The sequence below is a fragment of the Gracilinanus agilis genome, chromosome 2, assembly GCF_016433145.1.
Source record: "Gracilinanus agilis isolate LMUSP501 chromosome 2, AgileGrace, whole genome shotgun sequence".
Lineage (NCBI taxonomy): Eukaryota > Metazoa > Chordata > Mammalia > Didelphimorphia > Didelphidae > Gracilinanus > Gracilinanus agilis.
The window spans coordinates 104948447-104960516 of NC_058131.1; the positions used below are offsets into that span (position 1 = coordinate 104948447).

Here is a 12070-nt window from a genome sequence, read left to right on the forward strand (position 1 = left end):
CAAATGTGAACTACAATTCTAAAGTTTATAATGTAAAGGATGTACACTAACAAGTTGTATTCACCTGCTAGAAGTTTGTCTTCCAAGAAGTCTTTTCCAAGTTTACGTTCTTGGACCTGACATAGTATTTGAACCCATTTTGTTTTCATATTACAGTTACCAAGTATATTTTATCTCTTTACCAGTCTTTAAGTTCCATGAATGCAGAGTGTGACTTTAAATAATGTATTTCCTGGAGACTAGCATTTTACATATTGTAGATACTTAATGTGTTTGAATTGAATAAATAAAATAAAAAATAGCTGAGACAGGCAGCTCAGTGGATTGAGAACCAGGCCTAAAGAAGGATGGTTCTGGGTTCAAATTCAGCAGCAGACATTTCCCAACTGTGTGATTCTGGGCAAGTCACTTAACCCCTATTCTAGTCCTTAGCTCTCTTCTGCTTTGGAACCAATACACAACACTGATTCTAAGATGGAAAATTGCTGTTCCTAGTAGAGTTAAACAGATGGCATTTAAACTCAGAAACTAAACTCTGGTATCAGTGTACCTGGATTTAAATACTACCTGTTAATTTACTAGCCATGCAACCTTGGGCAAGTAACTTAATCGCTGCTCTGCATTTCATTTTCCTTATCTGTAAAATGAGTTCAGGGAAGACTTTTCTATCACTTCTTAAGTCCTGAAATTATTCCATTTAGAATCCATCTTTAGGTCAATAAAATTTCCAGAAAACCAATCTGATAGCATAAATGGGAACCTGCAAAAAATGGTTCATCTAAGAGTCGGCAATGAAGCCGTAAAACTCCTCAATCCTCTGAACTTTGATATTCTTGAACTGAGGTCTTGCACCCAGATGATGTCTGGCAAATGTTAAGACTTCCAACATAAACACATTTCAGCAGAGGCCAGAGAACACCCTCCTGTGTTGCTGGAGGGTGGGAGGGTGTCTCTGTTCTTTTCTATTATTTCTAATAGAATGGTGGTCTTCACTTTACTCTCCTGCTCCTGACAGCAGCAGCTCGGGGATTCTTTGCTTTTCCCAGAAGCGTGATCCCTGCGCGATTCCGTCCCCGATCTGCCGAAGGGGGCGCGCTGGCGGCGGGACAGGGACTGATGGCTCCCCTCCCCCTCGCCTTCCTGGGCGCCTCAGTCTCCCGGCTCCTGCCGCAGCTATTCCGACGAATACCCTCCGCTACCGCTACCGCTGCCGCCGCCGCCATGTCGACCGCTAAGACCCTTAAATCTGTGGACTACGAGGTGTTCGGCAGAGTGCAGGGTACGTACGGCGCGACGTTCCTTCTCCTCCAGCCGTACCTCCACCCTTAAAATGGAGAAGGTCAAAGTAAGAACAGGAGGTGGGGGGAGGAGAGAAAGCTAGGGTAAAAGACTCCTACCCAAGGGTAACCTGACCGCTACCCGGCCATGACGCTGCAATGGGTCCGGGTGGAAAAGAGGCTGGGTGCGCATGCGTTGGAAAGCTGGCGCCCTCCTCCTCCGGGAGGAGGGAAATGGGCGGGGGTGGGGGGAGATCTGAGAGTAGGGGAGGAGAAAAAGAGGAAACTGAGGGGAGGAGGAGAGGAAAGTCGAGGAGGGCGGAGGGTTGAAGTGCAGAGTGGAGAGAGGAGAGTCGAAGAGGGGGAAGTGAAGAAGGGAGAGGAAAGTGAGAAAAGAGAGGGCGGGGGAGGGGGAACTGGCAGAGGAAAAAGAGAAAAGTGGAGAAGGGAGAGGAAAAAAAACCTCGAATGGGAAAGGAGAGGGGAAAAAATAGAGGAAGGAGAGAAGAAAGTGAAGGAAAAGAAGGAGGATGAACGTGAAGAGTCAAAGTAAAGAGGGAGGAAATGGGATCAAGAAGGGGAGGATGAAAAGATAGGAAAGAAAAAGGGATTGTTTTATTTTATTCTCTTCTCTTCATTTGAACTATGGAGCCTTTGATTTCCAGGCCCCCATACTTGCTGAGACCAGCGAGACTGGAAAGACTTAAATAACCCAGTCAAGTGTATTCAGGAAAATCTAAAAATGGCCCTAGGAGAGCTTTTAAAACACTGCCATCTTAAAAATCTTGAGTCCTTAGGATGAATTACTTCTGTGCCTACACGGAGAGAGTTGGCAATCTTCAACTTTTTTTCTTTCTTTTCTTTTTCTTTTTTTTAATTTTATGCATTTCCTGGGAATGTAATATATAAGCACACTTATGGGCAGCAATGTAGGATGAGAAACAAGCATCATAAAATATATAGAGGCTTTTTTTGTGGAGCGTTATATAGCTTCTGCTTGGGGGTATGTTACAGGAAGGGAAATTTTATACACTATCAATATTTTATTCATTTTTGGACAAAAATGCATCAAGTAGTTTTCTGTGTTCAAATCACTGTGCTGGGTGCTAGGAGAGGTACATAGGTGTATTTCACACCTTAAGATATAGTTTATATTGTACATAGAATAAGGAAATGTGAAACTTAGTTTCGAGATCCCTGTATTGCTTACATGATCTGTTTTGTAGCATCCTTAGTGACATTAGGAGTGGGGGGCAATTTTGGTTGTTGCAAAAATCTCTTTTGCTTGTTTCTCTTCATCCAAGGAAGTCCTAAGAACTCTATTGGCTTGAATTTAGATATTAGGGCATTTGTAGCATTTGTTTAAATATTGATACTGATTTCTGTGATTTCTTTAAAGATAATATAATTTCCTTAAGTGAATTTTTGTTTCTGCTTTATCTGTTATTATGATTATAACTAGTTGTTTTTTTTAGATTTCCCTGATGAATAGTAAATGTTTCAACCTCTCACTTTTATGTTAGAAATGTCTTTGGTTTTTAGGTCTGTTTCTTTTAAATAGTAGTTTGTAGGGTTTTGCTTTCTTACTTAACCCCTCTTTTGTTTTACCTGATTGTTTAATCTACTCACATTTAAAGTTAGGAGATATAGTTTAGATTTTCCTCTTGTGTTTCTAGCATTGTTTTTTATTCTGAATTAATAATTTTTTGTTCTTTAAATCCTTTAAGATATTTTGTCTGTTCAGTTGTTTTGTTTAATCTACCTTTATGCTACCATCTCCCGCCTCCTCCCCAGAGAAAATGAAGATTAAGAAAAACTCTTTGATCCAGAACTCTTTTAGCCAGACATAGACCCCCAAAAAGGTCAAAGAAAAGACTAATATACCTCAAAAATTACTTTTGGAGTAGCAAATAAGTAGATGCTCATTTACTGGGGAATAACTAAAAATGTGATGCAATATGGTAATGCCATAAGAAACACTGACTGTGAAGACATATAAATAATGTATATATATATATATAGTGAATGATATAGATAACTGATGACAAATATAGCAGAACCAGGAAAATAATATCTACAGAGACTTCAAAATGTAAATAGAAGGAATAGCAATAGTTATTAAAATATTAAAACTTAATGTTATGTAATTTTAATGTTCAAACTTCACTCTGAATTAAGATATAAATGTACCATTTCTTTACAAAGGAGGCCAATTATGGTTATGAAACTTTAAATACATTATAAAACTTAATTAATGTGTTGGTTAGTTTTTGCCCCTTTCTCCCCACTCTTCCCTTTTGTTATATGAGATAGTTTTTTTTTTAGTAACGGTGGAGAAGGGATACATTGGGAATGAAGGTGATAAAAAAAAAACAAATTAAATCAATAAATATTTAAAAGAAATTGAGAGAAGAGATGATCACAGGATAAGCTGTTAAGGGAGATAGTTTAATATTTTAATTCCCTATACTTTCTCCCATCTGTGTCTTCAACTTTCTCTGGATCTATGCAGCTATTGATCCCTATCTTTATCTTCTTCTTTGTTTCTTTTCTCTAAGATCCTGAAGACTCTGCTATAATAATACAAATATTTTTACTTGAGAGTGTTGTTGTAAAAAAATGTTTTATACATTTATGACATCACATAAATAAGTTGTTTTTTATTATTGTTAATTCTCACTTCATTGGATGTTTGTCCTCATCAATGTTGGTACTCTATAATGGCACAGATCATTATCTGTCCATACCTTTTCAGCTTATATGACATGCTAAAGCCTTCTAGATTTCTTAATGTTGTATGGATTCCAGTCAAGCATGTGGACAGTTCCTTGAGTTTCCTTCATTGTTGCTACATAACTAGTCAAACTTCTTTTTCTAGTACTTTATCTTTTTAGTGATATACTTTATTGTTTCTCCTGTTGCTAAATAGGCTACTGCCTGCTCACTCCGTTTACTTCTTCATTGTCTGAAACTTTATTTTTTTGAAGAAGGTAGTATTCCATGACTCAGCCATATAACATCATAGAAAAATATTGATAGTTTATGGGTAACATGACCAACATGGAGAATGCTCAAAAACTCACCAAAAGAGGAATTTTGAGTCAAGATTAAAGCCAAAAATGCCAAAATAACAAAAATTGGGCTCCAATAGTTGAACCACTAAGAAGCCTAGCAAGATGATAATCATAGGAATCAACAGAATTCAGATCCCTAATGTATACTCTCAGTACATACATCCTATCTCCCCTATCAGCCCTCATATTCTAGCAGACTACCAATCTAACCTACAATTTAGCATTTTCCCTGATGATATTACAATCTTTGTTGGCACATTCTATCCCTGATCTTTCCACATCATTATGTGTCAAGAAGGGACAGATTGTAACTGCCCACCCATTTTCAGAAAAGGTGATGGAAACAAGGATAGCTAAATGACTGCAAATGTTTCTAAATACATATTAGAGAAAAAAGGATGTGGAACATAATGAGTGATGTCCCCTAATTAAATCAGTGGTAAACAGTGAAAAGAAAATAACTCATACACTTTCAATAAGAAGACTGGCTAGAGGAAAAGTGAGGATTGAAATGGGTCAATGGGTTGCATAAAGTTGAATAAACAAAATAACTAAAGAGTGAGAATGTAATCGTTAAAATTAAATCATGAGGCTCCTAGTAGCTTTATTACATCAAAGTAGTGATAGTAAAGAGAGGGAAATGTAGGAAAGAGGTAGAGACTAGCTTACTACTCTATTTGCCCTTTGATGGATTGAAGCTCACCACCAACTGGGGTTCCTTCAGGTTCTAAGCTCCAGCCAGAAGAGAATGAGCAGACTCCTGGTCTCACCTTATATAAGTAGTTTTTTCCACCCATTAGCTCTCCCACATCTCACTTTAGGACAGTTATAGTTCCTCAATTTGTCTGGCACCCACCATGGGGGCAGTGCCTGGGGGATAAGCTTCCCATTTCTTTGGTTTCAACTTCTTTTCTCCAAGCGTTTGTCTATACCTGCTCATCTCAATGGTAAATGACCTCAAGGTCACTGATTGATGACATCAAACAAAGTGACATAATGGGGAGGGAAATTCCCTTCCCACAAGATTATTATCCTAAAAGAGAACAAAAACAAATTCTTAATTCAGAATAAAAAGCAACACTAGAAACACAAATAGAATAAGATATAAACTAAATCTCATAACTTTAAAGACATTCTAACAAAAATGAGAGGCTGAAACATCTTCTGTGTATCAGGGAAATCTAAAAAAACCTGAATATTATACACACATATATAGCATGATTATGCTGTCAGATAAAGCAAAACTAAAAATTTACAACATGATTAGAGATAAACAAGGAAATTATATTATTCTGAGACCATGGATGACAATATCAATATTTAAACATGTTATAAATGCCCTAACATCTAAATAAAGGAAAAATTAACACAATTATAAGAAGACAGAGACCGCATAGGAATAGTAAAAGACTTTAATATCTTTCTTTTAAATTTGGACAAATATAACAGATAAGAGAAAAATATTGAATTCAACAAATTGGGGGGGAGAATAAAGCTAAAAGATTTATGATGTCTAATGAATGGGACTCCTAAAGGATATACATACATATTCATACATATGTTCAAAGAATATACATATCTATTTTAAAAACAAAAATTGGTCATGTATTAGGTCACAGGAATTTTGCAAACAAATATAAAAGGTAGAAGTGTTAAATATCCTTTGTAGATTTTAATACAATAAAAATAGTATTTAAATCCAGGGACCACAAACCAAACAGACCCAAATAGACACTTAATAATTATATTCTAAATAACAAATGGACCAAAAAACAAATAATAGAAATGATAATTGTGTGAAAGACTATGATAATGATGAAATGATTTGTTAAGATTTTGGGGATGCAGCTAAAGGAGTCAATAAGGGGAAATTATGTAGATGAATTAAATTTTTTTTTTTTGTTAATGTAAACCAAAATCATGTTATTGATTTTTTGGCTGCCATACCATACACAATAGTGCTCAGTTCTTTGGTCCCCTTCCTACTTGACTCAGCTTATTTTCAGTTGCCCAGTGGTTGGTAAAGAATGCAGATGGTGTAAGAATTGTTTCTCTACTCCATATAAATATTAATTGTTTTTTGTTATTCCAAATGACAGATCAAGAAGTCAGTATGCTACTAGAAGAAGAAAAACTGAATTTTTATATTGATATTACTATAAATGAAATCATAAGATACGAAGATGGCTTGTAGATTCTTCTTAGACAAATAAAGGAGTTGTGAAGTTTGTTTCTTTAGATAGTTTAAGGGCAATAAAAATATCCTCTCATGTTAGTGCTTGCTCCTCTTACCTTACATCAGCCATGATTAGCACATACTCAAGGAATATCATGAACATGATTGCAAAACTACAATATATGTAGCAATAGCTGTTATAGAAAATGCATGAATTCCTCCAAAACAAGTCAATACATACTTTGATATTTAGTGACCTCAGTGGAAAGGTGGGTACAAGGGAGTATAGTGGTAAGTATATTGGAAAATTTGGGTCAGCATTAAAAAATAGAAGAAGCCAAAGAATTATAAGCTATTCAGAAGTCTCATACCTATATATATATAATGAATATGTTTGTCAAGGGGAGATATAGAAGACTCTGGAAGTATTGAAGAAATGAATTTACTATACCTTAACAAATAGGAAAAGACTAGTTCCTGATGTAGGAATCATTTTAGAATTAGCTTTCTATAGTGAGACTATAGAATAATTAGATCTGAAGTCAAACTTTACTACAAATCAGAAGAAACTCTATAGGTAAAGAATGGACACTGCATATAACTCCAGCTCCAATGTGACCTATCAGAATAATGGGATGGACAAACTCAGATTTATATGACAGAAAAAATTTCTGCTAGAAGTGACGCAGTTTTGACAACATTTTTTTAAAAAGACATTTCAAATAAATAAAGATATGTTATCAAGAAGTAAATAATTATAATCTGAGTGGGTCAATGAAATGCAATTTGGGTGTGAGGAAGTTGATAAAGGGGATATTCGGTGATTATAAGGTGATTGGAGGAGGAAAGAAGGTATGGGAAGGTATGTGGGAGATAGAGGAAATGGGGTATGTAGGAGAGGGCAGCTCAAACAGGTTTATTCCCAGAGGCTTGAGACAGAGGATACAGGGAGGAAATTAGGGCCAGTAAGAAATGTTTAGGTTTGGCTGGAGAGTTTTCCTTGTTAGTTTCTAAAGTCTCTTGAGGGAGGGGTCGAGAGGGCCCCTCCCTGCCAGTCAAACTGATGGCTGGAGAAAGTCTGGGGGGGGGAGGGATACTTCCTGCCAAGATGGATGCCCGAGTTTTCTCAAGAAATAAAAGAAAAATGATTCCTTCCTCTTGAGCACTTGTCTTAATTTTCAACACAATGACTCACCAGAGGGTTTGAATAGGTAACAAGAGGATTTATTAATACCAGGGTCAGTCAGAAGGGGAGGGAGTTCAGGATATTCTAACTGCTGCTAGGGAGAGGGTGAGGGTGGGGGATGGGTCACAGAGAGGTTTAGACAGAGAGAGTCCGGCTCTCCCAGTCATTTGACTGCCTTTTAAGTAAAGTCTCTATCAAATCATTAAGCTAGGGGTAACTTATTTGAGGATACTCTACTAGCCTATAGAAACTAAACCCACAATGTCTAATCACCAAGCCCTCCCTTCCACCAGGACCCGAAGGAAATTCAGGGAAGGGGAGGGATGGAGATGGGAGATCAGGGAGGGGTCCAGAGAAATGAGGTAGGTCCAAATTTCCCAAGACAAAATAAGCACAGGCCAAGGCCGAAGCAGTTAGGCCAAAGCCAACAGGTTAAGCCAAAGCAAAAGCCTCCAGCCACAGTGAAAGCCAGAAGGCAAAAGCCCTGTCAGTTGGAACTTCACCTCTATTTATAGCTTCAAATTCTAACTGACTTTCTGAAGATTCTAAGATGTTTAACTGACTTTTTGTGACCATTAGAAATTACAGAAACAAAAGTTTCTGTTAGCCACCTTGCATTACAGATACCAAACTCTGGAAAATCATAGTATTATTACCCAGAAAGCTTATTAAGAAGACATCAGCAACTAATTATCCATATGCATACTTTCTTATTTCTAATTCTGAGAATTTCTAAAACATGTATTAGGATATCTAAAATATGAGAATAGGATAATTGGACTTTCACAAATGATGTTTTATGGCATCAGAATTTAAGCCATATCATTGACTGAAAGGTATAGAGAATGCAAAATCTATAAGATTTGTTCATTTTAAATGAGGAACAAAAGAGATGTGTACATTACTGTTATCGAATATGTTTTGTATAGAGACCATATTCAGGAGGAATTCTTTATATATCAGGAGGTAGCCCATGTGCTCTTGTTCAGTCCATTACATCCAAGGACTCAGTCTCATAATGTAGCTGTTTGATTTCTGGGCTCATCTTCCCTTTCTTAGGCCTTCTGGAATCATGCTGGCTCTCAGAGCAGTTTCTCTGGCAGATCTGCTTTTCCCAGGCCAGATTACTGGTAACATCTTTCTCTAAAATTTCTTAAAAAACAGATTAATATAATTTAATACAGTCACTAAAATTTTGCTTTACCAATTACTAGGTTGTATTGTGAAAGCTAACTCAAACCTTATGATTCTAATCTTATTAATATGAAATGAACCACATCTAATTATGAATCTCTATAATGGCAATTTGCATATCCTGTACTTCTTCTTGTTCTTTATTTCTGTCTAAACTAGCTGATCCAGGAACCTGAGAGAAAAACCGGATATGCAAAATTTGAACTTTGGGGAGTTTTAAATTCATTTATTTTGGCAAAAAATTCATTTGTTTTGTTAAATTCATTTGTTTTACATGTATATATATTTTGTTGTGAAAGAAGAGGACTGCCCTCTGATTTTTTTTTTTTGTAAAAAAGTGCCAAGTATTTGGTTTTCTTTTGTTGTAAAAAAAAATTATTGCCATTTCCCTCTTGTATTGATGTATATTCCCTTTATTTTATTGTGATGGTAAATTTATTTAGGTTTGTTATAACCCATTGGGGAGATTGGTCTCCCAAAGGATCACAAGGGGAATGGGCATTTTAAAATGCACTGACCCTGAGAGACTACCTCTCCCAGGATACTCTACCCTAATTTCCTCAGACACATCCCTCTTCCTTTGTGGGAGGTGTTTGAGGAAGATATAAGAGAAATGGAGAGCTAGAATTTGGGACCCTTTTTCCCCCACCAGTGAAGGTGCCTTTTTCCCTGACAGGTTGAAGGGCCTTTTTTAGAGAACGGAGGAGAACCTTGGCCCTCTCAGAGATCTACTCCTAACCTTTTCCCTTACCTAACTTTTCCTAATCTAAATAAACCTAGTTATTCTATTCCTAAAGGTGTAGCCTGATTAATTGAGCTCCCAAGGGCTCCAGTCAATTTCCCCCTCTGGGTTTGGGGCTACCTCAGCTTGGCTACCTTCCTTCCTATTTCCTACCTTCTGTTCCCTTCCTTCCTTTCTCCCATCCTTCTCCTCCTCATCTTCCCTTTTTCACATCACAGAACTCAATTTAGAAACTACCAATAACTGACTGAAAGGAGAATTTAAAAGAATCTATAGGAACTGGAAAGACCACTATGAACTGATATCTTCAATAACTGAAACATTGTGGGACAATCAAATGTAATTGACTTTGTCACTAAAAGCAATGCAATGATCCAGGACAATTCTGAGGGACCAATGAGAAAGAATGCTATCCACCTCTAGAGAAAGAATTGTGGGAGTAGAAATCCAGAGGAAAACATGATTTATCACTTGTTTGTATTGGCATATGATTTGGGGTTTTGGTTTTAAAAGATTACTCTATTACAAAATGAATAATATCGAAATAGGATTTGAGTGATAATATATGTATAACTCAATGAAATTGCTTGTCAGCTTCAGGAATGGGGAAGGAGACAACAAGAATCATGTAACCATTGAAAAAAATTCTATAGGGCCAGCTAGGTGGCTCATAGGATAGATAGTCAGACCTGGAAATGGGAATTCTAGGTTCAAATATGATTTCAGACACCTCATACCTACGTGAATCTGGGCAAATCATTCAACTTGATCCTTAGAGTCTAAGACTGAAAATAAGGTGCTGGTGTTTTTTTTTTAAAGAATCTTTGAAGATCTAATGTTTAGATTCAATATTTTTAGTTTAAAAGTTTTATATATACTTGATTTTTACAACTTAGTATTAGAATATGCTCAATGCCTTTGTATCTCATTAGAAACAATTATATTTGAACTATATATTTTGTCTTTTTAAAAACAAAAACAAAAACCTTTCACTCCAATTATTTAGTTTAGTTTCATTTTTAGCTTCATTCTTCCCTCAGGAGGATGACTGCTAAGGATCTAATCCTATATATGAACATATGACTAACAGTTTTTGCAAAAAGGTGGCTTCTGTGAATGTTTGATAGCCATATAGATGAATTTACCCAAAAGGTGCTTACCTTCTTATTGTAAAAACAGACGAGATATTATGTGTAAAAAGGATAGACAAAGTATTCCACAATGTATTAAATAAGTTACATATAGAAGAGTAAGGAATGAAATTCTCTGGGGGCTATGTATATATATATATATATATATATATATATATATACATATTTGGAATTGGGGAGATGCCATTTAAAAGTATGTTACAAATTTTCTATGGACACGTGGGGACTATCAGACTACATTTCCTGTGATTCCAATGGGTTTCCGGTTTCCCGTTCTTTGGGCGTGGGGACGTCCACGCATAGGACAGTTTAAATGAGAGGAGGGCCTAAAGAAAGCCCTTGGTCTTCCTGAGGAGCTGGCTGGCGAGCGGGAGAGAGAATGGGCTCCGGCAGTAAATATAAAAGATAGGTGCGGTCTTATATATATTTTACCAACATGGCCATGGCTTTAATTAAACTACTAATTTCTCTTATTATATCAGTCTATCATTTTTAATCTTAACTATATATAGTTTTTAAGATATTAATTAAATAAGCAGAACCAGGAAAATAGTAATATAATCCAGAACAATTCTGGGAGACATGAAAAAGAATTCTGTCCACTTCCAGAGTAAGAACTATTGGAGTAAGGATTTATCACTTGTTTATTTGGGTATATGTTTTAGAGTTTTGGTTTTATAAGATGATTCACTCTCAAATATGAATAATATAGAAACATGTTTTGCTTGAAAAAGCAAATATAACACAGATTGAATTGCTTACCAGCTTTGGGAGGTGAGGAGAGAAAACTGAAAGGAGACAATTTGGACTATATAACTTTGTAAAACTCATGTGAAATTTTGTTATCAAAATTGTGTGGGACAGAATTAAATGTGCTATTCTCAGAATAAGTATTTAGCTTATAAACACTAATTTGTTATCTTTTTGTTGGTCGAGGACTCTGGGACAGGCTTGGGAGGGAGACTGATGAAGGACAGAAGGGGCAATGAACAGCTCTGTTATTTCCCTTTGTGCCTCACCTGAGTTGGGTTGGAAGCACAGGTGTTTTGATTTGTAGGCCAAAGCCTGGTTGGGGAGGTGGGGAGGAGCCTTGTGTTTGACTGTTGCTTAGTCAGTTGGCACTTCTTAGCCCATCCTTGTAGTGCTTTCTTTCATTAAGGGGAATAAACAACTGCCTCTTTTTACTTCTTTTTTTTTTTTTTAAACCCTTACCTTCTGTCTTATTGGCTCCAAGGCAGAAGAGTGGTAAGGGTAGGCAATGGGGGTCTAG

General features: G+C 36.5%; 1 protein-coding gene across 2 annotated transcripts in view; it reads left to right on the top strand.

Moving 5' to 3' along the window:
- The first annotated feature begins 946 nt into the window (after positions 1 to 946).
- ACYP2 (acylphosphatase 2) overlaps positions 947 to 12070 on the top strand; it is a 205455-nt gene continuing 194331 nt past the window's right edge. Inside the window, exon 1 of one of the 2 annotated variants that reach the window (XM_044663333.1) lies at positions 947 to 1279. In XM_044663333.1, coding sequence (XP_044519268.1) covers positions 1117 to 1279 — 163 coding nt within the window. In that variant the 5' untranslated portion in view covers positions 947 to 1116. Of the gene's footprint in view, positions 1280 to 8786; positions 8844 to 12070 lie in introns of those variants that run through there. The other variant, XM_044663334.1, reaches the window with a different exon arrangement.